The sequence below is a fragment of the Falco naumanni genome, chromosome 10 (assembly GCF_017639655.2).
Source record: "Falco naumanni isolate bFalNau1 chromosome 10, bFalNau1.pat, whole genome shotgun sequence".
In the NCBI taxonomy this organism is placed as follows: Eukaryota; Metazoa; Chordata; class Aves; order Falconiformes; family Falconidae; genus Falco; species Falco naumanni.
This window is the reverse complement of record NC_054063.1, coordinates 23,287,435-23,314,047: the sequence shown is the minus strand read 5'-3', so window position 1 is coordinate 23,314,047 and position 26,613 is coordinate 23,287,435. Positions and strand designations below refer to the sequence as shown.

Below are 26,613 nucleotides of genomic sequence, written 5' to 3'. Positions count from 1 at the left end.
GGAAGGTGTTACACATCCCTCTGCCCTGATGATGTGAATTTGAGGATATCTGTATGGATTTTTCAAGGCGATGGCTGACACCATAAAGCCAAACACAATTAAAACATTGGCAAAGCTGATAGCACGACAGGCTGACTATTCTCCACGGCTTTATTAAAAAGAAATGAGGAGAGACTAGACCATGAAAAAAGGTGAAGAAACACACACTTGATTTATACACTGTAGCACACAGACACAAACTCTGCCTGCCCCAAGGGTGCTGTAAAAAGCTGTGTAATTAGTCCAGGCAGCTGGCTACAGGTAATAGGGAACATAACAAATAAATGGAAGAAATACACAGGGGTCAGGGCTGAAACTGTCGATGCTCACGGAAGGCAGCAGGAAGCAGGCAGTGAAGAGTAGAATACCACTTTGGGTCACAGGTTGCAGGTGCGGGGTGGGGGGGGGGGGGGTGGAGAAAAAAAATTTTAAAAAAAAAAAATTCACACTATTTCGATGAAGAAAGACAAGTGCAATCCTTCACACCACAGCATTGACACATAAGAGTGTGGCTTCCACAGCTGAAACAAAAAGCAGAAGCCAGAACCACAGGTGACTGAAAACACTTCTGAAACTCCAGAAAAATAACACATCAGCTCCTCCGCTCCCGGGGTTGTTTTCACTACCGGTCACTTGCCAAAAACAATTCCCTGGAAATGGTACCGTGGAAGTTTGCGACTGGTCGCAAGCTCCCTAAGCAAGCCTGACCTGCTAGGCGTTGGTGGGTCTCCTCACCTGTGAGAGCAGTAAAGCAAACCTGGGCCACAGAACCTAGCAGGAGCCACCCTGTGTCACTAGCCGAGGTCTCAGGGCTGTCGCTTGGCTGGGGCATCTCTCAGTAGCGCTCCTGCTGCCGAGAAGCACGTGGATGGAGAGATGCCTCCTGATAGTTCCCACTGCTGGGTGAGCAATGGGGATCTGGTTTCATGCAGGAACTTTTCCCCTACACCACTGCCAAGGAGCATATAATAAACCTTATGATTTTACTGAAATATCTTCATATTTCCTCTGTTTTCTGTTCCAGGTAAGACCTTCAAATGATTCTCCAGACCCAGCTGTCTTGCGCTTCTTTGGGAAACTCACCCCCCAGTTTGCTTTCCATCACACAAAGGCAACAGTTTTCCCCACACACGAAACAGGGAACTGAAAGAGTGCATGTCTACTCTGAGCACTTCATTTCAAGAAATAATGTGAATTAACTGGACAGAATCCAGAGGAAAGTAATGGGAATGATCTGAAGACCAGAAAACATGACAATGAAAAGAACTGAAATGGCTTCTTTAGCAATAGATACCATAAATATGTCAGAACATTGCTAAAAATAGAAAAGGGCAAATAGTCACCGGCTAAAACTGAAGATTTAGATTTAAAAAAAAAATAAATAGCAAGGCTAATAAAATACTCAGGTGGACTGCAGGTGAGACAGACATTAGCTACGTATGGTTTAGGTAGGTGGATCTTGCCCTGGAGGCATAAGGATGGACCAGACTATTCTGCTCCCTGTACCTAAGACAGTAAAAAACTAGTGTGGATGTCCCTAAACAGCAGAGAAAGCCCCTGGAGACACAGAGGAACCCACATGTTCCTCCTTACCTCACCCATGGTGGTGTTTCTCCAGCCCTTGCCTTGGCCTAAAGCTGAGCTGGCAGTGAATGCCACGGAAGGCTGCACCAGGAAATGCCTGGCTTGCACGTGTTTGAGAACACTCCCGATGGAGTCTGTCCCTTCTGACACCGAAACGCTTGTTTCTCTCTATTCCCAGGGCACTTTGGAAACCTTATGTTTCTTTTCACCAAGTGTGCTTTTTACGAGGACCCACCACACAGGCTCTCCCATGCCAGCCCGTTCCAGCTGCTGCGTGCACCAGCAGCTGGGCTCCCTCACTCCCGCCTGCTTCTTTCCACTTTGGAATTTGCAGTATGGGAGGGGGTGGGTGATGGGTGGGGGGAATCTTCTGATTTAACTCCCCCCCCAGTTTTCAAGGCTGGCACTCTGGGATTACGAGATACCTCTCCACAAGGAACAAAGGGGATAGCTGCTGATAAAGGGTTTCAGATCCTCTTCTACCTTGCCACACGCAGTGCACGCCGGAGGCCCGGGACAGCAGCTGTCCTGCATCCTGCAATACCGATTCCCTCCGGACGATACCAGCTTGACCAGCTCAATACAAGATACCAAACCCTCGTGCCAAAACACCATAGCTCTGACAGGCAACTGGGCTGCAATACGTGGATAATCTAGGATCTGCTATATCTGATAACTCACTGTTTTTGAACCTGGGAACTCCTCACCCCATTGCAAAGGCTTACCAAGAACGCCAGAGTTTGCAAATGGGTGGGGAAACTGGTCTTTACAGCATGACACTTGAATCTTTCTGATCCTCTCAGCTGTTACCAGAACAATTGTTCCTGAAAGCACTGTGTTAAATAATTATCGGCAATTAACATATAAAGCAATCAACAGCTTTTACAAGAAACCTCCACTTTAATCTATTTAAGCTTTCAGAGAATCATGTATTACTATGTTAACTAAGCAGATAATTAGCTACAAGAGGTATTTTACTGCAGTTCCATGGAAATTACTGGGTTTGTTTCATTGAAGCATCTTTTGTGTTCAAAACCCTGTGCGCAGCAATGATGCTGACAGTTCTGGACCGTTTCACCCAGAACCGGTTGAGTAAGTGGCAGCTACCCGACCATTGTCAACAAAGACACAGAGAGGTGGTTTTACAGAGATAAAACATCGAGGTTCCTTCCAGCGTTTCTTGGGGGAGGATGTGAAAGACATCCTAGCCACAATTTCTCAGTCAAGTTTCCCATATATAAGAAAAGCCAGAACATTTATCAGAAAGACGATCATTTCTCTTACTTATCCGCAGAACATCGGAGTCAGCTCTGCAGGTTCCCCACTCCTGCCAAACAGCTCGGTCCTGGCAAGGGAAAACAGCCTTGCTGAGATGGAAATGAAGCCTTCCAGACTCGCTGTCATCGGCTCCCCAACTCAGGAATGTCCCTCTCACACACGAGCCCCCACAAATGGCTTTAATAAATGACAGCCTTCATCTCCGAATCCCTACATGGGCAGCTGAGCATTGCCATCTCTGCTAGACAGATGCGGCGAGCGCAGCAAGGCTCAGGGCTGGGGCCTCTCCCAAGCCCCGGCTGCTCTGGGGTGCACCAGCTTAAGACACCGAGATTGGACTGTTCAAGGAGTGAACAGGAAGGAAAACATGCTAGTAAACGAGATTACACAACAATGGTTGAAACACTGAAGAGTGAGCAGATGCAGAAACCCTCGTGCTGCTGAACAGGACCTTGCTCTCTGTTGCACTGCCACAGTGCTTACATTTTGAAGTTTTAGGGATGAGCACGCTAGATTTTAATTAAGAAATTACCACAGGCATTCCTGAAACTAGCTTTTTAAGATTTCAGCTCCCACAAACAGGAGTCAGGTTTTCAAAAGGGCTCCCTCGGCATCAGCTAGGGCAAGAACTTGATAGCAATTCAGCAGTCAGCATCCCGAGCTGGTTTGTTCCCACCTTTTCTGTGCATGTAAACTGGCATCAACGCTGCATTTCAGAGCCTGGCCCTGAAGGCAGGAGGGGTCTGCTGATGCTTCATCCCCTGTGGAATCAGTTCATCAGCTGCCACACCTGCACAACTTGCCCTGGACACATTCAAGCAGGCAGCACACACAGAAAACCATTGAACTCACCAATCTTAAATAATTTGAGCTATTCTGTATTAGCAGTGGGTATGAAGATGGGGGTCTGACCCTAATCAAACCAGCTATGTCTATTCTTGGGCATTCACGTCAGCAAGGAGCAGGAGTCTCTTAACCTAATGCATATCTCCTTTGCACCGTCTATTCAAGATATCATCCACATCAGATGAGGACAACTTTCCCTCCTCCTGAAGTGTGTTCTGACCCTGATCCAGAGGGAGTAAAAGAAAATTTCTGAGTGTAAAGATGACTCCAAGCAGCAGTAGCACCTTGCCAGCTTAAATGAACCACCGGGGTTTTGTTTAATATGCAGTCTCGTGTAGCATAGGAGTCAGCTTTTTTAAGAGCATGGCCATTTAAGTTGTTACCCAGGTTACACACACATTATTTCACCAAAGAACACTGACTTCTCCTTAAAGGGCACAGGAAAAAATCCTGGTATACCTACGGGGAGAAGGATGTGGTGAGGTCAATGAAAATGCAAATACTCAAGTGGGAACCAGATGACGAAGCACCGTGAAGTTCAGTGAAGGCAGGCCACCATCGCAAGCATCCGAATCAAAAGATGCTGGAATGTTTCTAGAAGGAAAATATGTTTTAAATACCCTCACCCTCCCCATTTTCCTTCCAATGAAGGGAATTCTATAAACAGAACATACAGAAGACTTTGGTCACCTCTGAAAGGTTTAATGAGGATTAAATAGTACAGTGGAAGAAGTCCGAAAGAGATCCCACCTGGCACATCCAGAATGCGTGGGTGTGCGTTTAGTGGCTGCCTATAAGACTATCACACACAGAGGAAATGAGTAATCCATTCTTCAACCCAAAGCACACGACAGAGATCACAAAGGGAGCAGGATTTCCAAGAACTCTTTTGCTCAGTAAACCCTTCCTCAACAAATGTATAAAACTCCTTCTCAAAACTATGTTTCTTAAGATAGACTAAGAGCGCTACACCCTGTCCTACTCCAGCCTTCCCTACTGCAGCGTCATGACCTGCAGGAGGAAGAAGAGTGGCCACCAAACAAGCAGCACAACAATGAAGGGAAACAAAACTCGTCAAGCTGGCGTGCTTACACTGCCCAATTAGCAACCAGGTCTGTGAACAACTGGGTCACCTTCAGTTCATGCCAGCGATGCGTTCAGATCCCAGATACTGCGGCGTCTTTGCTTGCGCCCTCAGCTATGTTTCTCTAGAAGTACTCATTCATTATGTGTGATGCATAATGCAGAAAGGAGAATAACCCATGGATAATTGGATTGCAATCCATTAGCTGCCAGCCAGAGGGGAACTTCTTTCCATGGATTTCTTCTACTTATGCCCACACGTTTCAAAGTTTATTGTTTTAAATGTCACACTGTAGAACAAATGACTTAGAAGGTTAAAGACCTATTGAAATTTTCTGAATGTATGTTTCACAGCTGTTCCCTTCTTTGGGCTGCTGGCTAAAAGAACTGCTTGAATCCCAGCAGTAACCAGCAGATCACATCTGGATAATCATGTTCCAGTTGAACAGACAACAGCCAAAATACGTTTGCAGTTATACACCATGAATTTTTATAGCTTACTTATCTGTACACGTGTAGTCATTCCTGCCATCCTATTCTCTGCTCGGGATAAAATGAACAGACTTTTGTTACCAAAGATAAACAGTCTATTGCTAAAACCAGACATTGGGCCAGATCCTCAGCTGTACCCAGCTGGGACTGGGAAGGGAGGAGGGAAATGGTGACCAAAAAGGAGCCAGTAACAGCTCATCAATCCTGGAACTGGTTCCATGCCAATCCCAGCATCACTCGGAGAAGGCTATGGGCTGCTCTAAGTTGCGCCAGCTGGCTACAGCCCCGCGGGGGCCATCTGCCAACAGGGCTTGTTGAAGCACAGCGTGTGCCGGCTAGAAGACTTCCCTGATCTTCAAGGATTGTTCAAGAGAGGGTGGCACAGAGTCATGGAGGTCAGAAAGTCCCCAACTCCTAACTTCAAAGCAAACTCCATCTGGAAACTGCAGCTGTTCTGCGAGGGAACTGAGCTGGAGCCCGGGATCGGTGTTTGTATCTGCAGTCACAGACTCGGTCCTATTCATACCAAAGGGCAAACGTGGAAAATATCACAATCCCACATTTCTACTCAGAATAACTCCACGATCAAGACTATTCTTGCTATAATTCTGAATGTTCGCTCTGACACAACAGTCCTCCCAGGAGAAAGATTAACATACCAAAAAGCTGGAGTAGTCAGGGACTTGGTTAAGAAGCATTCTTTGATCTTTCACAATTAAAAAAAGTTTAATTATTCAAATGCTATTTATAATAGATACAATGGGATGCTAGCTGGCAAATCATTTACATACATTAGATCTTCAGGATAGCTAGAAAGTCAGGATTTTTACTTGCCACACACCAGAGAAAGGCATACGATCTGCCAACTGAGAACACTTACCAGGCTCATATGTCTTATATCTATGAGGATCTCTGCTCATCACTAGGGGTTTTGCTTACAATTATGCAGAACAGCATTAAAAGAGAATAAACCAGATAAATCTCCTTAAATACTGGTCTGTAAAGACAGTCATTTCACTTGGGGATGTTACTACTTTTATATCTCACACCTATACAATTTAGTTAATGATTAAAAATCTACTTTCCCATTCAGGGTTGTGACTATCATGTTAAGCTAAATTAACCAGCTTTCCAAATGGTTAAGTGGGTAAAACACAGACCATTTGCAAGCAGCGCACATATAAACTAGAGGAAAGGGGAACTAGGGTGGCTGTACACACTGCACTGGAAAATCTGGTCACCTTTCTAGACTGAGTTTTACAGACAACTCAATGCCATCTACATTACAGCAAGATACTACCTGGAATTTTACTAAAGCTCTAAGGACAAGCCATGGACCAGAGTTTGGTTTTGCCCCCTGCAGCACAGAGAACAAAGCGTGCTGTTGCCAGAGGGCATTTGGAAATACATCATTCCAGCACTGAAAAAAAGTTGATGACCACAGTAAATTTCCCTCCCTCTGCACTCAGAGAATCTCTACCAGAAACTTACTTGGGCTATCCAGTTTGACAGCAAATGCTGTCTCATTTCAAACAGAACAGAAATTAAGCTTTACTGAGCTCAGAGATATCTCAGTTCAGCCAACGAAACAAACTTTTCCCACAATAAAAAAAAAAGTCCATGCTTAAACAAGGATAAACAAGTTACTTTACTAAAATCAAACAGTGTAAGGGTATTTAAAATATTTTACTATCTCAAGATGCAGAGGAATGAGGGGGAAGAAAGCTTGGTGACAATTTGGAGAGTCAGACTCTGCAAGCTGCTGTAAGAGCAGATTAACTACTACCCAGACAGTTTGCAACAAACCACACAATACCAACTAGTTTCATACCACAGAATAACCCCTCCATCACTAGCCTATGGAGTGAGCAAGTCCAGATTTGGGTCTGCCCCCCATCAGGGTGACTCCCAAGCAGCCCAGCTGCAGTCAGTTTCCCCAACAGCACAGCTCTGGGAGCTGCAGCAAGTGTAGACATTTCCCTGTGTGCCACTAATGCTAGAACCTCTGTGGTTTCCATCCGCCAAAGCAGATCTGCATGGCAGCAATTAAAATGCCGGCATTCTGCCCACATCATGTTCATTAGCGGTACTTGTGAGGTGTTTACAGGAGAAATGCTGGTATAGCCGCTCTGGCTGAGACCAAATTTTGTTTGTTACAGGCACAGAAGAAAGCTTCTCAAAGTACTGTTGAAAAGGTTTTACAATCAGCGCAGTTAAAAAGAGGATGAATAGAAAGATAAATTTTTGAAAAGTCTTTTCAACTATTTACGATAAAGGTCTTCCAAACCAAGGCATCAGCTAACAGTAGCACAAAGGGAAGTATTTTGTCACATGCCACTGCATCTTAAAGCCACCTTTAAGTTTAGGATTAGTTTAGAATCACAGGGAAGTGCTCTTGGAGTCCCCAGGCATTACATGCCCTTTTCCTCCACCTTTTCTGTTCAAATGGACTCAGCCAGCAGCTCCCTCCCCAACAGGTACTTTATTTCCCAAGGAATCTGCGAGTTGCTGCAATTGTTGCTTTCCAAATAAGCCTTAGGTTTGGTTTGTATGGTTCAGATAGAAACTGGAAAACCACTACTTGAGGTTTAGGAAAGAAATGATGTTGTATGCATTAGAAGAGTGTTTGTTACTGTAGAGGCAAAAGCCTGAACCGCTGTGTTTCCCCTCTCTCCCCTACACCCATATACAAAGCCTGCTCAAATATAAACTGTGTACCGTTCCATAAGCTCAGTTTAACATTTGTGACCTTTGGTTCTCCAAAATTGCCTTCCAGTGATTGCCCTGACATTACACTTACGAAATTTTTCAATTCCCTTGATGGTCCCGTTAACAATTAACTGATGCCAAAGGAAGCAGTTTCTGTTTCATGTTTTAAAAACATGAAACAGTGTATGATACAGACAATTCCCCAGGAAAAAAAAAAAAAAAAAAAAAAAAAGGATAAAAAGCATGCTTTTGGCACTGACTGTTTTTTTCTTTTTCCTTCTTTCTAAAGACCAAGCAGGTAAGAAAGGCAGTAAAATGAAATGGTTACTCACAGTATGTTTGTCTGGGGTGGGATATCAGGGATGGTTTCCAACATCAGATGCATGCATCTTACTGTAGTCCTGAAGCACAGGCAGCGACTAGGACAGGAGCAGGAGAAACTAGGCAAGAGGAGAAAACACAAAAAGCCTCGAAGAGCTGAAGATTTGATCAGCATGGTGTTTGCTGGAGTGTATTTGCCTCAATTCTGAACTGCAGGGAGCTGACAAAAAAAAGTTTCCCAGCCCTGAGGTCCAGGAGGAGGGGACTCATCAGCATGTGTTTGCAATTAAATTAAGGCAGTTTGACAGTCCAACCGCCCACCCTCTCTGCCATTATGTACATCATTGAAGATCAGACTGTTCCCACCCCTCTTTAATTGTGGTGCTGAAATACAAACTCTTAATTTTGATTTATTTTTGCCTTGTTTCTTATTTGGAACAGCAAGTTAACTCCTCACCCTCTCCTCAGGCATTTAGCTGAAAGCATGCAGAATGCACCTTCAAGGACAGTGACTGAAAAACGACCCTGTGCTTCCAGGGCTGAGCTAGGACGCAGATGGCCCAGGGTCAAGTTTTTTATGTCAAAATTTTTGCCTTAGCATGCTGCTCCCTGCAAACTAAGGACAGCATGTTATCTAACAGCCTGTCAAATGTATCAAGCAGTAAGACTTTCAGGATAAAGGCTGTCTCTTATTACATGTAGTTACAAGATCCAGCAAAAATACATTTCTAATCATTGACAGGAGCATGGAATGCTACAGATAGTAATCTCCCTTTTAAAATCACTCAACAGAGATAAATAACCTGCAAATAAACGGAAAAAAAAAAAAAAACCACACCAAAAACCTTGACGGTATGCGTTCTGTAAAGTTCCTTTTGCAAAGATTTGCAAAGGCTGATCAATTTCAAAGACTTTTTAGCCAGCCTAATTTCTTTCTACAAAGATGTCATTTGGAAAAATGTCAGGATTTTGAAGAAATTAAAGGCAATTGAGGGGTGAGGAGGGAAAGAAACAATGAACTCAACTGAGTCTGAACTGTAGGAAATACAGAACTCAGCTTGTTTCTCCCATTGAATGATAAAATTAAGATGCAAAAGGAAGGACTTGCTTCCAGTTGAATTAATCACCTTTTACTGTTATAAAGAAGCTTAGAGTGAAAACAGATTGTCTTCAGGTTTTAAGTTATTACTACACAAGATCCTGAACGTGTGGGTTTAGCATGAGAGAGGCATTAATGCTCATCAGGATATAAAGACAGTTTAGGAATTTCAAACATGACACCATTCTGCACTACCTGGAAGATCAAACAAAAGTTTACCATCAGCCTGTACCTCTGCTTTATACTGGAAACTACGGTATAATTTATGGGACAAAACAGTACTTAACAACGGTGACGTTACATTTAAACCTCCCTGGTTCTCTTCTCCCTTCAGATTCTTTGTCACTTGAACATTTGGGGAGTTTGGGGGTTTTATTTACAAATTATAAGATAGAATATATATTATATAAATATATTACATTGTTCAAGCTTTATTTTTTTCCCCCAGTTATAAAAACACATTATACTGCACGTTTTCTGCATCCAGTCCTCAGGCAATCTGCTGTTCGTTTGCCCTGACAGCCCTTGGAAAGCCAAGGAGGCTCAGCTCCCCACGTGGACCCAGCTCATGGGTTTGAGCAGAGCATCCTCTAGTGGCCTCCCAGCCCTTCCTTACAAAAACAGGTTGCAAGAGGTTCAACGGTCCGCTTCAGCCTTCAAAAAGCGCCGGCTGAGAGCACATTCCAGTAGTGACAGCTTTGGGAAGTGCGATAGAAGCGCCTCCTTCACAAAGAACAACGCACGTTTTGTTAAAGTCTTCAAGAGTTACGCCCTATTTTCTTCCAGCCTGATTGCTCCCCGTATCAGCTCTTTCCAAAACACACTGAACTCTCTTAGGACAGGGCAACACAGCTACTTAGAGACTGTACTGTAAAGCAGCATTTCTAGGAAAATAACAAAAACGCTCTCTTCAAACCATGCTTCAGTATTTAGGAAACTCGTCAGCACCTTCCCGCTTCACAAATACAAATCTTTTGCCTTCTGCTTCCAATTACATCAGTGCATAAACTCCAAGCCTGAAACCAACATCTGAGGGGAAAAAAAACACCACCAAACTCTTCCAGGTTTATTTATCCCTTCCAGGTTTATTTATATTGCTAAAAGGACAGCTGGGAGAGGCATCAGTCATGTTTCTGTACATACTGCCTCTGGAATCTTGTTTCAGTACCTGGCTGTGCGGTGGGTGGCAGCTTCTGGAAGGATTGATGGGTGTTTTCCTGTTGCAGGTAGGAACAGGATCTTTAGCCAAGTCAGCAGATGTAACAGTGGCCACACCACAGGGAATAACCTGAGCACAAAAAGGCAAGTTCCGCAACCCATACACTTACTTAGAAACAGATCTTCACTTGAACCCTCATTATCTCTCCTTCACCAGAAGTGCAACATTTGTGAGATGTTATGAAACGCTAGCAATTACAGTTCCCTTACTCTTGCATTAATTTATCTTATTTTCCATGAACATGACAAATTGTTAAAACAAAAACATGTGCAGCTCTGAGCAAGAACCAAAAGTTAACTCCTAAGCAACAGGAATGAAAGTTAACGCTTGTTTTCCATGCTTAAGCATTTCCAGCCTCTGCTAGACAAGACTTTTCACACCAGTAGAATGCAAGGAAGTCTGGGTTTGTTTTTCAGGTGTGGATTGTTCTTTTCTCCCACCCTTCTTTGTTTTGAACTATTACTTCACCCCAGTAGAAAGATTTCATTGGAGTAGGTCCCCTGAGGAGCTCATCACTACTTCCCAAGAACTGTGATGTATGTTTTACTATTAAGTGAACAAACATTATCTGACAAATTTAATTTACTTGATACCATTTGTATGACACATCCATAGCTTTCTAAAGCAGAAAAGAATTTTTTTTTCATTTAACATCGTGTGAAGGAAAACATGAACGCTGAACTAGTCTCATGTTATGTATAGTCGGTAAAAGGACATCTATCATACAGACAGATGACAGGAAGAAACATACTATACAATAATTATCCTGCGGAATAAAGGTTAATAGATACATTTAATTAGCAACAGCTGTATTTGCTGTGGTGATCAGTTTCCTATTACAGCTGATGCCAAAATATTATTCTCAATAATACTGAAATGGAAGCCATGAACACCAGCTCTTAAAAATTTGCATTAATTAAGCACTGAAACAGAGCACAGGAGACAGGAGGGGACTTGCAGTTCAGAATGCATTAAACTAACTCCTGACATGTTTCGTTTAGGCAATTCCTTGAAGTACAGAAGCAGACTGAATGACCTCTCAATACCTGTTGGCCACAGCTCTAACAGCCAGGTAAGTCAATTCACTCTTTAACCGTTCTGATATACTGAACCTAGACCGGGTCTGTGTACGCTAATTCCAAAACACATCTTGCACAACTCCATTACATAAAGAAATCATCAGCTGGGCAGGTTTCTTTTTAGAGATTATGTCTGGAAGAGTTCATCAAAAACTATGCACCTGCATCACATTAACTGCTTTTTCTAGTGTTCTAGTGTCTTAACCATCAATTATGGAAATAAGCACTTATCTACAAAGTATTGTAATCACAACATGATGCGAAGCCGTGTTAAGAAGGCTAAAAAGTCTTTACTGAATTTATTGATACAGAAACACTTATTAATAAAGTTTAAATTGCGTAACACTTTTGCATGCCTCAGGCCAGTTTAACTCTAGCTTCTACACATAGATTTTTTCAGTTTATACACTAATGATTAAAGCAGCTTGAAGTTCATTTGTTTTTGCAAATTTACTGCTGTATCAAAATCCAGGAGGAGACACATACAATTGAAGTGAAGACTACTTGGAACACAAAAGTAAACAAAGCAGGTAAAACTCCTAGACAGCTTACAGACTATACAAAAACAGTTAAGCTACAATTACTCTATTAGAAACGCATACAAAACTACAGTGCAAGTGCTTGTGCACAGGGAAAATGTATTTACAGTTCCCCTTTATTTACAGGCTATAAGCAATACTATTTCACAATTATATTACACAGAATTTCTACTATGTGTTTGTTCGAATCTGTGGGTTTTTGAACAAGGGGACAATTTGACAACCTAGAACATAAATTTCCTGTATATATATTTATTTATTTAACCTTATCCAGGAAAAAATAGCAGTATTTTATGCATCTTATAGAAAGCTACAAAAATCTAGCAAATGTAATAAAAAAGGCAAATCTGGTGAAAAATCTGATAAAATATCTTTTACAACTGAGGGTGGGATGGGGATAAAAATCAAACAGGGATAAATTAAAGACAATTCTCCAACTGGTCAGCTTCAACAGAACCTCAGTGAGGCTTACTAATATGAACCTGAAGTTTAATGTAATTTTCAAAGCAACTTCTTTAAAACAAGTTTTGTAATTAACAAACTGAAGGATGACCTAGCAGCCAACCGCAGGAGACACCCTGTACTCTGTAGGGGTATGGAAACTGTGCCACAGTACAGAAAGGCACATACCTGGTATGACAGCTATTAAGCAGGAATGCCTAACAAATACAGAGGCAACAGCCTTTGGGGAAGCACAGAGAAATATTACACAGATTCAATTAAGCCTCTATTTACCACCGTTATTCAGGATTGCCATTTGTAGAAAGAAATTCACTTTACTTGCTAGAATTACAAGATGGGTACTTGCATGTTTACAGGAAACCATCAGCTCAGTGGCCACAGAACTGCCCCGTTTAAAATAAAGAAATAAAAATCTGAGGGAGCAAGATAGCTTGGAGTATCATTTAGACCAGAAGTGGAGACCGGAGGCAAAACACAGTCTACAACTGCGTTGTGTGCCAGCGGCCAAATGACACCGTATTATCAGATTATATTCTGAAAGACACACAAAAAGCCTGTTAAGCAAGGAAGAGTTCTGCACCTTGGGCTTAGATGTACTAGAGTTACCCATTTATTTTCAAAGCCACACAGAACTTCAAAACACTATTTATCATTAAGCAAGTTGTGCAACTCAGAACCATTAACCCAAAACCCAGCATACTTTTGGCAAGACAATTTTCATTCCTTCCTCCTCAGAAAATGAAGAGATGGTAAAAAAAGAGATATCAAAGTGATATCAACTTAAGTGCTTCTGATGGGGCAATGCCTTAACATATCTTCATTACCTACTGAGAGGGGGTTTGTTACCCACCTCCCCCCCAGCTTTAGGAGTATTTTTCACATCAATACAAGCTCAAGGGTTTCTTTCCAGCCCTTACCAGTTTAGGCAGACTTTTCAAACAGGCTGAACCAAGCAAACTTCCTCTTCTAAACACCTGTCTCCTTCCATCACCATTACAGGAAGACTTGGGAATCAAAACTAGAGTTCACATCCACAGAACTGCAGAGTGGAAAGTCCTCCTGTATGACACTGTTAAAACATCTACTTAATTGTTGCAGGAATAAAATAACTTACCAAGTCGATCAGCTTCATTCCACCTATAGTATGCTCTGCATACCTGTGTGCACCTGTGTGCGCACAAGTTGTATTCTAGCCATCCTGCTACAGCAGAGGCACACATGTGGGAACACCTAAGCAGTGCATCAATTTGGCTTTCTAGACTGTTTTCAGGTTCTGCACCCTCTCCACAAAACTACATTTGGCTTTTTAACCAGGACACAAGCTACTCTGCTCAGGCTAACAATCTGCACCTCACTCTGTTCAGCCCAGCAGACATAAGTTATCTCACACAACAGCAAAACTGCAGATTTTGCTTTCAGCATCAGTTTTTATAAACTGACTGCTCTGCATCCCCTCTTTACCCTCTTCCCCATTCAGAATTACTCTGTGAACACTTCCAGAGACAACAGTCACACCCTGACTACCCTAGCATCCTGTCAAAGCTAATCAGCTTTGCAATTCTTCATTTGCCTCCATCACTTTAAAAAAAAAGACACACACAAAAAAACACCCCCTGTGCATCTCAGACAAGTTCACTAGAACAGGTGTTTTCCATTAAGAAAACCAATATTCTGCAAAACATTTTTACCTTTTACTGAAAAATTATATATGGTTTATAAGCAAAACTGAGACCAACCAAAGTGGAGCTGATGCTTTCCTTCTCATTCAAAACCTGGATGCCTCAAGGGTAACGCCATAAATTCTTTCCTTTCTGTAAAAGTTGTGCTTTTTCAGATTACTGGAAGAAACAAGATTTGCCAGGTTAGTTTTCACTAATAATCTTCATCCTCCATTAAACGCATACCATGGTAAACACATGGCAGGTTTAGTGGGAGGAGTGCAGACAACAAAGGTCTTTGGGGAACTGCTAAGAATATTTAAAACCTGCAATTCAGTAGAGCAGCTGTGAGGTTTTTAGAATATCTCTGTGCAGTTAGTTTCAGGGAATTAAACCCTTTCCATAAGCAGCTGAGCATTTCACCAACTTGCTTCCTAAGGAATTCCTGCTGTAGAATAAAACTATAGCACACAACCGAGAAGAAAGAAGAAACTCAAAAAAGCTATAATGTTTAAGTATACAGCAGCCACATTCCCCAGCTAGCCTACTGCCTTGGGTGGTCATATTAGCAGGCAAGCAAGTGGTATACATTTGTCAAGCCCTAAGTAGTACTTCATTTTCTGCCTACTTCCCACTTTCTAGAAGAAGGAAATTACTTTTCCCTGTAATAAAGCAGGTAATATTTCAAAGGATCAGGCAAAGGCAGACTCAAGACCTTTTCTCTCAGAAAGTTTACAGGAGGATCTGGCTTTAGTTCAGAGGGTTTAGTTTCTTCCTCTTCTCGTCTCTCATCCTCGATATCCTCACAGTTGTTGTTATCATCTGATGGGTTGGAGATACGACTAGCGAAGACCTCTTTGTCCAAGAAAACAATAGTTTCCATGCGACGGCGACGCACACGTCTTCGTTTAAATCTTGGGGGGTTCTTCAGCCCATTTCCATTTTTGCTCATTGTTTCTTGATGTATAATTTTTTTAATGGTTCCTCGGATGGCTATGCGAGCCAGATCCTGGAGGCTGCGAACAGCCACTGGGGCTAAAACAAAATGAAAACCATGAACAGATATGGAGAAACTCCCCTCAAGAGTACTCATAGGAAAAGTTGTATTTGCTCAAATTAAATCAGGCCACTTGAATTCCCTGCTGTGATTACAAAAACAGCTCTATTCAACTCCTGTCAACTCAGATAAACTGTATTGTAACTTTCCAAACAAAATCTAATTATGCATTTCTCTCATTAACTGAAAAAAAAAGAATGGGATGAAAGAGGAGTTTCATATTTTGATGTCAAGTCCTCACAATTATTTTAAGATACACATGTCTTAAAGATTATAAGAATGCAGACTTAGTGACTGAAACTGTGACTGTTTAATAACTTCGAAAAAGATATTTTCCTACTGTAGATAACTAGACCTGAAGTCTACTTAATTCTTCCATAAAATGGTTTTTCTATTGTGAAGTTAATTCAGCTTTGCCAAGTTCTTCACTTATAAAACATGAGTACTATTTATGCTCTTCAAAAACTGCTTCAGACTTGGTGGGTGAAGACAGGCTAGAAATCATCTGGTAAAAGTAATTATAGAAGCATACAATAAGTTATTGTATTAAAATGCCTCCCACATTAATGGTTTGGAAGACTGTTCTGTCTTCTGCACTTATTTTCTGCCAGCCCATAAATGCACAAAATAACTCATGCAGCATAAAGAAAAAATAAGTACAGATGCACATGCTTCCATGTACTAAAATGAATTAAAACCGAAACAAACAAAACCCCTGTCTTCGACTGACACACTTCTTGCGACCTGAATGAAGGAACCATAAAAAAATAACATGTAACATATATGCAAGTCTCACAACAAAGCATGCTGAAATACACACTTTATGAACTTTACAGCACTATAAGGACTGCTTACTGAGCTGCTTTTTGTCATGCAAAGACACCTTTCCAGAACAAGAACAAAGCCTCATTAATCTCTTTATGGAAGTATCTCTGTCTTCATGTGTTCTTAAGACGCCTCTCCACACTGATGGCTTAAAGATTGAGGCCACTGCATATGACCTGCATTTCAAACAGCTAACCAAAAATTGCACAACTTGTATCCCTCAAGTTCCAGGTTCAGGGTTAATTCTGAATTGCTGGACAGTGAAAGCCTTTGAGTATATATTATGTTTGTTCAAAGGTGATTATTAAAACAGATGTCTGCATGTGCAAAAACAATGACCAAACACCCCACAAAGTTTAGGTAGTTTCACAAGGAATCATTTGTACTTAGAATCTATTTTATGCATTTCTGATTCTTGCACCAGGCCTCCACAGATATCCTCAAAGACAGACTGCGATCCAACACAGGACTTAGACAACTGTTCAAAGAAGGAAGCAATTGGAAGTAATTTTCCTCGAAAATATCCATAGGGATGTTACATCTAAGGAAGGAAGGTGCAGCTTAGAGCCAAACAGCAGAAGAAACCTCCCCCATACTCAAGAACGTCTGTACTCACGCAAGTGAACAAGCCTTGATTTTCCTGAATCTGCGTGGTTAGGCTGAATCAAAGGAGCAAAAGAAACAGCAAGAATCTTCTTGGTCTCCCAGGCAGAAGGGCCAGTACGAGTTATCTTAGTCAACTAAACCAAAACAAGGAGATTATTGTCCATTGTGCGAACTATAGTAAGTTTTCTGAACAAAAAAAATGAACAAACAACTTTTCTGCCCAGACAAGTGGTTAAAGTACTAGAAGCTCAAACAGTAAGTTAGGTAATAAGGAGAAATACTGGTGAGGTTTGGGGTTTTTTTTGAGAAAAACTGAACTCCTTACAGGATTAGCCCCAAGTAACTTCATCTGCTGCGACAGAGTATAAGCACTGGCAGTTTGGGTCACCCTGCTTTCCCACGTCTTCCTTAATTCTGAATTCTAGAACAGCTACATGTGACCACTGAGAGAACATGTCAGTCACTGATGAACATGCGCTCTTGAAGGAAGTCTGCAGGTCACTGGCTTTGTTCCAGCTCAAATCTCACAAATGAACTCACTGCACAGCATCTCACTGGGAAGAAACTCTGCTCATCTCAACTACCCTGACAGAGGTAAGAGGTCAGACACCTACACCTCAGCCACTCAAGTCCATTAAAATAGCACACCTTTACACCAAAAAGATAATATGAATTACAGTCTTGAGCTCACACACAGGACAGTTTTCTACTTTTACTGAAAGAAAAAAAATAATCCACTGACACTTGTAAATAGGGACAACTTGCACACTTTGATAAGCCAGTTAGGGTGCAAAATGTATTTTTCCATTAAGTATAACACTAGATTTATAACTTGAAAAAAGCCTTGTTAGATTTTTCTGCTGCATGGAAGTACATGAGCAATTAACACCAGACTGAAATATGCAAAAGACCAGTAGAACAATTAATTTCTTAAATATTATCAAGTGTGCAGAGTTCAGTTTCCACTCATTGTGAAAACTGGTGCACTTAATACTTCAACCTGCTACAAAAAGGGCAAACTGAAAGAAAACTAAAGAAAAAGCTGTTGACTAAATCGAGATCAGAATTAAGAATAACTCAAAGAGAAATATGAGTAGAAAGGCACTCAACCTTCTCTTCTAGAGGCATGACAAGAATTCCCCCAACTTTCAACAGGTTCTTCATGTAGTCTTCATGTTCCTTCTGTACTCCAGCACCACAGTAAACACGGTCATACTGAGTGCAGTCCGGGGAAATCTCTAAACAATTGCCGGTAACGAAAGATGGCTCACAAAATTCAAATCTGAAAATGAAGATGTGTATCGTACAAGAATATTACAATTTATCAAATTAATTACTTTCATGATTATGAAACAGTGATAAAAGCACTTAAATAACCCCAACAGTTTCACAGGATTTCTCCTTCAAAGCCCATATATTCTAGATGTTAACAGAACATACCACAGCCAGAAGTCTCAAAACCACAGAACAATGAAGTGAGAATCATAGACTACAATCTCCAAAGGATAAGGATGCATATTTTCAAACTTAAGCTGCAAAACAAGGTATTTTTAGTCACCTGATGCTGACTCCATTATAATATGCAAGTATAAATATTAGACCTGCAATGCCAAATATTAAAGTCCTGCACCAGGTTTGGTGGGGTTTTTTTTGTTTTCATTTTCAAAAGCTTTTAAATGGTTTTCAGATGTTGTGGGGAACTAATCACCTGATGCTTCAGAACTATGCTTTGCTGAAGCCAGTGGAAGTTTTGCCGTTAGCTTCAAAAGAACTGTGATTTCACCCTTCAAAAAAAAGAATTTTTGCCCATAAACACTTCTGATTCAGTTTAAAACAACAATGAATGATTCTACGATGCTTCTGGTTCTCTTACATGCTCCAAAACTACCTAAGTTTTAAGCCCTACATTAAATAGCTGATTTTCATACAAGCTGTACAACATATCCATTCTTCTACTGGTATCTTGGGAGGCAGCTCAGTATAGCACCTATTTATTCCTAAACACTTCCTGAAGCTTTCTGGTTTTGTAAAGCGTGCTAGACATTCAGAGCAGCCAGCTAAGAGTTCCTGCACACGGTGTTCTAACAGCATAACCCAGCAGACATTTCTCTCAGCAATGCCAATTTTCCACTCATGTTGACTTTTGAATTCAGCTCACTTTTGCTCCATAGCTGTATTTGTCTAGAGAGAGAAAGAAAAAAATTGTCTTCCTTAAAACACCTACACAAACAATAGCAATGTGACTCTGGAAAAAAACCACCATCATCTATGTGCAACCACCATCCACACCGAAAACTTTCGGTCTGCTGCCAACATCAAGAAAATACAGCCCTCTCATCAGTAGCTCTCCAGTACAGCAGTAACGGCACAAGGCTGAGTGGTTTAAATTCCAACATGTAATGACTTTAATTTTCTTCCTCCCATGAGAGGAGGGCTATCAGGTATCCAGAGATGCTTCACTTCCCTGTTTGAACAAGCTGTGAGATAGATCCAAAAAATATGACAGCTACAACTTTTATTGCTGAGGTTACTATTGGCAATGGTTATCTTGCTGGAAAGTTATTACTTGTGACAGCAGCAAAATAGGTTCCAAGGAAGAACATAAATCAAATCCCAAGTAGTTTTAGTACCAACTTAATAATCATAAAACTACCTTCATATTTTAAAACACCCTATTTTTTCTTTCTTCTCGGACAAAACATACCAGGCCACCACAGAAATCAGTTCATATTCTTCTGATAACCATGCATGTTCTCAGATCAGAAATATAACAATTATTGTTATTTGCAAGTTTCAGGTTATTTTAAAATGCACTTGCAGGTAACAAGTAACCTCCTTCAGCTTCCTCTAAGCTCTAAAACAGCAGCACTGCTATTGAAAACACTGCACAAATTTCTGAAACACCCCCACAATACCCATCAGCTTCGAAGGTCACACACTGCAGCTCAGGCAGCCTAAGGAGCCAGAATCCTCAGATTACCCTGAATCCAGAGCTGCCACATGGGAGCAAGAATGACATAGAGCCAAAGGCACAAAATAAATTCAAATGGGCATTCTACATTCTTACTTGTCAAAGCTGTCACTTGTTTTAATGAAGAAGTCCAATTTCTGCTTCGCATATTCGATCACATCGGAATGAAGCTCCACACCATGGTTAACACCAAAAGGACCTGCAAATTGAGAACGTCAGGATAACGGTTACAGGCAACGACACAAAATCCAGCAGGATGAATACAGTTTTGGTTACTTCTTGTAATGGATCACTCCTCAAGTGTCAGACAGCCAGCACTTGCACAGGGTCACCTATCTTAGTGGGAACTGCAACCCTATACCTGCAAATTTTCGCAGAAAATGAGGCTGTTTTGCACAATTGATCTTGAGTCATTTGCTCTTAACTATGCAGGAAATTCCTCTGTAGGATGGAAACACTGATACTATTAATGACCACCTGGAAAAAATTCCAATGCAGAACAATATCCTGCATATTTTGAAGATTATTTTTTTTTGAGGGACTCATTATGTTATTTTTATAACCCCTTGCTGATATCCTAAAAACCTCCTCAGAGGAATCAGGAACAGTAACCACATATTGCACCTCAAGTAACAGCAAAAATGAACTGGAAAATACAGCAGTTTTAGCTCTCACACTTTATTCAGAACTGACTTGGTAACTTTTCCCAAAATTTGAAAGAATTCAAAAGCCCTAGAGTTACATATTGGCATCCTAGGTAATCCCAACAAACCCAGCAGAAACCCACGAATGGGAGATGGCAGCAAGGCTCTATCCTGACAACATACACTTCAACAGTTAAAATTCTTGACGCTCCCACAAAAGGAAAACATGTACCCTACAGTCATTCGCTGTCTATCCTGGCAGCACAACTGCTGACTATAACACTTAAGGGTGAATTGCAATTGTATAATTGCACTTTGATGCATTGCTTTGAGCCTACGGTAGATGTGGTCACAGTTAGTTCCAATGCGCTTTCCAGAGACTATTCCCACCTCTTTGTTGGTAAGTCAAAACTGGATCTCAAACATGTTTCAGTCTAGACAGGACAGTGTAAAAACAAACAAGGCACAGAGCAGCTGTAGTCACAGGTTTCTGCAGACATCTCAATTCTAGTTTAAACATGGCACTCCTGCTTTGGAGCTGTGCTCTTGCTCAAGGGGCAAAAACCCCAAGTTTACATCCAGTCCTGCAGAAACCCACTAAATCCACCTCTGCAATCATATTGTTGCCTGTTCTGAACTGCCACAGAAATCTGGATCCCATCCAGCTCCATAGAGAAGGCTGCAAGAATCCTGATAAATTGGCCAGTTGGATTACTGCATTCTTTACTTTCCTAGCTACATTTCAGCTTCATTACTTGAGGAATGCTTCATTCCCAATCTCAAAACTTTTCTTCTAATCTAACATAAACAGTTAACATGACTGAAAAGGTATTTACCCAAGATGAGTCCAACCATAGAACTCAGATAACCAGTGCCACTGCCAAGATTCAAAAATGACAGCCCTGGTTGCAGATCCAAAGCTTCCATCACCTCAGAGTAAATGCATGGTGCTGAGAGATGAATATTTCCATGCTTCCATGCCAAGTCCTTGTAGGCATTATCTTTGAACTCTTCTAGGTAGTAGTCTGCTCGATCAATGGCTCGGAATGCCTGCTCTACCAGTTCTGTCCGGATGTATTGTGCCTCCTTCAGGTTATCAATTAATTCATCGTTATCTTCTCCTGCACTCACTGCACCTCCCATCTTCAACAGTTTTCTACAAGCACTAAAACTAAAAGATAATAAAGGAAGGTGAGGTATAAGACACGCACTTCAACACTAAATTATGCTGCCGTATATGAAGTACTTAGAGACACACCTTTAGGTACTCTAAGGACCACCAGCAGCAGAACAAAATTACCACCAGCACTCCCATTAAAACAATGAAAAAGAAAAATACAGCAGATCTGGCATTTAGTACCTGACACTAGCAGGGAAAAATCACAATAGACAATTCAAATGTGCAATGCCTGTCTTCAAACACTACCAACATTTTACTAGCATGTCAGCTTTTCCCCTGAACCCTTTTATACAAAAGGATTGTTCTAGCTCCTATGCTTGTAGGTCACTTTTCATTGCAAATCCAACCAACAGTGCCACTTTGGCTTGCCTGTCAGAATTCTTGCCACATGCAGACTTTCTACCTCTTATAGTATCAAGGGGAAATTAAGAGACTAAAATACAGGCAGCAAGAACCAGAAAAATCTCAAATTACATTTTCTTTGAAAATCATCAGATGCTGATTTCACAGAGGTCAAAAATATTCAGACCTAGAGTACAAGCTTGCTTACTTCAGCAACTGCACTTTCACACAGCTCATCTTTAGAGCCTGAGCCACTATCATTAGTAAAGCTCTTAACAATACAGACAGCATCTGCAGAGAGAATTTCCACTGAAGCCTGTGGAATTTCTTAGGTCCTCTTAAGTCCTAGATGAGCTAATCCCCAACTTGAAAACTCTTCAGTGACACAGACTTATGAATTACAAAATATCCTGGCTTCACCAACATGATGAGCTCCAGCAACCTATTGAGTCTTGTTGGTTTGGGGAAAAGAAAATCAGGCACCTTCCTTGACTCTGCATTATACTAAGCATGGCTATATACTTCATGTAGTAAACTATCTACAGGTTGTAAAGGAAAAAGCACAGAGGGAGAAGAACATGGAAGAACTTTATCACTCAAAATTTATCTAGCTTTTCTTCCCTTCACATATCTTAAGAGGAAAAAAACACTTTTCAGAAAACAAAAATGCATTTTTTTTTAAAAAAAAAAATCACTATTTACAATGCCTTTCTGTGCTCACAATCACAGAAGCAGCAGCTTTGGAGTTCATTCCTGGAATCAGAAGATCTACCTACAGCTAAATTATTGGGGTTTATTTGCTACATTCAGCAAGAGCAAATTACACACTTTCATTTTCAGAGGAAACAAAGAAAAGCTACAAGAGTCTAAGGAAATTTCACAGTTATTCAAATAACATATCATCCTGATTACCTGTAGAGACACATAAAATAAGACATACTTAGGCAGGGAACTTGAGCTAGTTTTTAATACATTCACATCTCACACGCATTAATCCAGTTCCAGACCATTAATAAAACTTTTTTTAAAAAAGTACCACCCCTCTCCTTTCTGTAGTTACTCCTTCATTTTCTCTGCAAAAAATGAATGTGTTTTATTACTTCACAGTGGAAATGTATCAAGTTGAAGGCTCACGTGGTTCATCAGCCAATTTGATTCTTTCTTCTTTTTTTCCTCCTCTTACATACACCACAGCTCATTTCATCTGCACATATAGGATTGCTTATACCATTGATCAGTATGCTTTATGCAACATTTTGCATTAAAATACTCTCTTCCCCAAGGGTATCAATTCCCTTGACCTTCTTTTGTGTATTTTGTTCATAGGCTTGCCTCTTCCTTCCACTTGAGCAATTCTGCTACTAAAAATCTACATTTTCAGATTTAAAGCATGAATAAAAATGTGTGCCTTTAACAGTGTTCCACTTTGGATCCCCAACAAATTCTTTCTGATGTATGCAAGCGCCACTGGGACAACTGGTCCGACCTGGTTTTAGCTCAACTATATGATCAACAACTGTTACTCCATGTTTTACAACATGGAAGACATTTTCCTAGTGAGATTAAGGAATATCCATGTTGTGACAGGCATCAGTCACTTCTGAAATATTCAGTTTTACTGGACCCTAGCTTACTTCCAATAAAATGCACAACATAGAACTCTGACCTTTAAATTCCTCTTTGGCTAATTCCACACCTTTGTTTAACCTTGTTTCCCTTCTCCTAGTGGAAGTAGCAAACAAGACTATGAGTAGGACTTATTTTTAACAAACTGTTTAAAACAAGATCCTCTTCCTCCCCAATTAGCCCAGTTGGACTTTTCACACTTCTAGATAAAGCACGTATTTCCATAAATTTGAGCAGAGCCAAAGTTCACATGCAAAAACCATTATCACTAGCTGATCACAACACAGGTACCAAACCAAGCAGCCTTTTAGGGCTGAAACATCCCTTCAATTGCACATTGCCATCTTCCCCTTTAAGAAAAGCAAACCAGAAAACCAAACAAATCTGACATGAGAAGCTGCATTCAGACGCCTGAAACAAAACACTGAAATTAAAGCAATTTCTTCCAAGGCAAACACCAGCAGATGCACAGGGGAGGACTCAAAACAACATACAAGGCACAACAATGCAGTTCTTCACCCCAGCAGATTTCCAGGGTAATCCCTGCTCTGACATAATACCCTCAAGAAGGAATAACAAAGGTGAGGCTATTTACCGACTGAAAAAAAAAGTTACAGTTAGCACAAGCTTTCAATCCGATCCTTTCTAACCCTCTCACACAACAAATTAAAAAGCCCCGCGCCGCACAGCTCCATCACTACCTGCGTTACCAGGCTGCTGCGAGGAAAGTGATAGAGACAGTGGGAGGAAGGTCTAAGGCAGCCTGACGTTGATATCCACTCACACACACACACTCCCGCGCTTTACCCCCACCTGGGTGCCCCCGGTCCCCGCACAGGCCGCTGCCCGCAGCCCTCCCAGGGCCCCGCGCCGCCGGGGGAAGCACAGGCCGCCCTGACGGGGAGGCGGCGGGCGGAGGCCCGGCAGAGGGCCCTGTGGCCGGCGGGGCAGCCCGGCGGGGGCCCAGGGCCGGAGCCAGGCCGCAGGGCAGGGCCGAGGGGGGCAGCAGCCTGAGGCGGCGGCGCTGAGGCCGGGGCTGAGGTGAATTGGGGGTGGGGTGGGAGGCGGGGCTGTGCTGCAGCGGCCCGGTGAGGTCGGGTCGGGTCGAGCCGGGCCCTGCCGCACGTCAGCGGGCAGTCTCCTCGCCCTCCGGCCGTACCTGAGCAGCGGGTCGGTTCGATGCAGCCCAGCCCGGCACGGCCCGCTCCCCTCCCGGGCCCGGCGGCGCAGCCGTCCCGCCGCGCTCCGCAGCTGTAAACACTGCCCAGCTGAGCACCGGCCGCGCCACTGCGCAGGCGCGGCGCGCACCACCGCCGCGGGAAGGGGGGGCAGGGACCATACCACTGTTGCCCGGCGGGGGGCGCTCTCTAGGCTGTACCATGCCGACCCGGCGCGGGGGGGAAAGTTGTACCACTGCCGGTCGCGGGGGCAGCGCTGGATACCTGAGGGGGGCCCGTCCCAGTGCGGGGGCGGCCGAGGGTCTCCGGTCCCCATCCCAGCAGGAGCTCACCCTTCCCTGCTGGCACTGTGGCCTGAGTACACACAGGGCCTGCGTATGGGACCTACTTATGGGGCTTATGTATAGGGTCTACATATGGGTAGTGCTACTGGCCAGGCCTTAATACAAACCACAGCACACAATGCACTAGGCCTACAGGTCAGAGCTAAGTACAGACCGGCCCTAAGTGCAAACTGGCTCTAAATAAAGCCTTGGTCAACTACTTGGGCTTATAGGCAGGGCCTAAATATTGACCAGAGCTACAGAGTAGGGCTAAATGCAGCTGGAGCCGACAGACCAGGCTTAAATATAGCCTGGGCCAGCAGCACAGGGATATCAGCCAGGCATAAATGTAGACCAGGTCTAAATACAAACTGAACCAACAGCCTGCACCCACTGGTCCAGCCGAAATATGAATGGCAGGGTGGGGCTGGCCCTGGCTGGCTGCTGCATGCCCACCCAGCCGCTCTGTCACTGCCCGCCCAGCTGGGCAGGGGGGAGGACATGGGACAAAATGCTCCTGGGTCGAGGTATGGGCAGGGAGAGATCGCCCAGCAATTGCCATCATGGGCAAAACAGGCTCAGCTTGGTCAAATTAGTTTAATTTATTACCAATCAAAACAGAGCAGGATAATGAGAAATAAAACCAAATCTTAAAACACCTCCCCCAAACCGTCCCTTCTTCCCAGGCTTAGCTTCACTCTCCGTTTTCTCTCCTTCCTCCCCTCGAATGGTGCAGGGGAATGGGGTTATGGTCAGTCCATCGCACATTGTCTCTGCCGCTCCTTCCTCCTCACACCCTTCCCCTGCCCCAGCCTGGGGTCTCTCCCATTGGAGACCACCCTCCAGGAGCTGCTGCCATGTCAGCCCTTCCCAAGGGCTGCATCTCCTCACGCACTGCCCCAGCATGGGTCCCTCCCACGGGCATAGCCCCTCAAGCACTGCCTGCCCCAGGGGGGTTCCCGTGGGGTCCCCAGCCCCTGCCCCAGCCCAGGCTCCTCTCCCCATGGGGCCACAGACCCTGCCAGGAGCTGCCCAGGGGCCACAGCCGGCTGTGAGCATCCCCCTGCCCCGGTGTGGGGCCCTCCCGGGGCTGTGGGGGGAAACTGTTCCACCATGGGCTCCATGGGCTGGGGGCACAGCCTGCGTCACCGTGGTCTTCATCACAGGCTGCCAGGGAATATCTGCCCCAGGCCTGGAGCCCCTGCTGCCTCCTCCTGCACCTCCTTGGGTCTCTACAGGGCTGTTCCTCTCACGTATTCTCACTCCTCCCTCCAGCTGAAGTTGCTGTTGCACAAGGTTTTTCCCCCCTTCTTAAATATGTTATCCCAGAGGCGCTGCCACCGTCACTGCTGACCTTGGCCTTGGCCAGCAGTGAGTCCACCTTTGTGCTGTCTGTCTGTCTATCAGACGGGAGGAAAGCTTCTAGCAGCTTCACACAGAAGCTACCCTGGTA

At 43.0% G+C, this 26,613-nt stretch overlaps 2 protein-coding genes across 4 annotated transcripts in view; both read right to left on the bottom strand.

The window, feature by feature from the left end:
- The window catches only part of LOC121094381 (peroxidasin homolog), a 50,657-nt gene extending 38,760 nt beyond the window's left edge, over positions 1 to 11,897 (bottom strand). The window contains exons 1-2 of the mRNA XM_040607812.1: positions 10,620 to 11,897; positions 8,364 to 8,471 (exon numbers count right to left, since the gene is read on the bottom strand). Of these exons, the coding sequence (XP_040463746.1) occupies positions 8,364 to 8,471; positions 10,620 to 10,771 (260 nt within the window). The 5' untranslated portion in view covers positions 10,772 to 11,897. The remainder of the gene's footprint in view (positions 1 to 8,363; positions 8,472 to 10,619) is intronic.
- Positions 11,898 to 12,019: 122 nt separating this feature from the next.
- PCMTD2 (protein-L-isoaspartate (D-aspartate) O-methyltransferase domain containing 2) lies at positions 12,020 to 24,942 on the bottom strand. 3 transcript variants are annotated; one of them, XM_040607817.1, is made up of 6 exons: positions 24,819 to 24,927; positions 21,348 to 21,682; positions 19,964 to 20,066; positions 18,007 to 18,178; positions 16,907 to 17,030; positions 12,020 to 15,443 (listed from the first exon to the last, which is right to left on the bottom strand). In XM_040607817.1, the coding sequence occupies exons 2-6, from the start codon at positions 21,652 to 21,654 to the stop codon at positions 15,061 to 15,063; spliced, it is 1,089 nt and encodes a 362-aa protein (XP_040463751.1). In that variant the 5' UTR covers positions 21,655 to 21,682; positions 24,819 to 24,927; the 3' UTR covers positions 12,020 to 15,060. The 3 variants fall into 3 exon arrangements, with proteins under 3 accessions (XP_040463751.1, XP_040463750.1, XP_040463752.1); XM_040607816.1 differs by lacking the exon at positions 24,819 to 24,927 and adding an exon at positions 24,361 to 24,599; XM_040607818.1 differs by lacking the exon at positions 21,348 to 21,682 and having other exon boundaries at positions 24,819 to 24,942.
- Between the last annotated feature and the right edge of the window lie 1,671 nt (positions 24,943 to 26,613).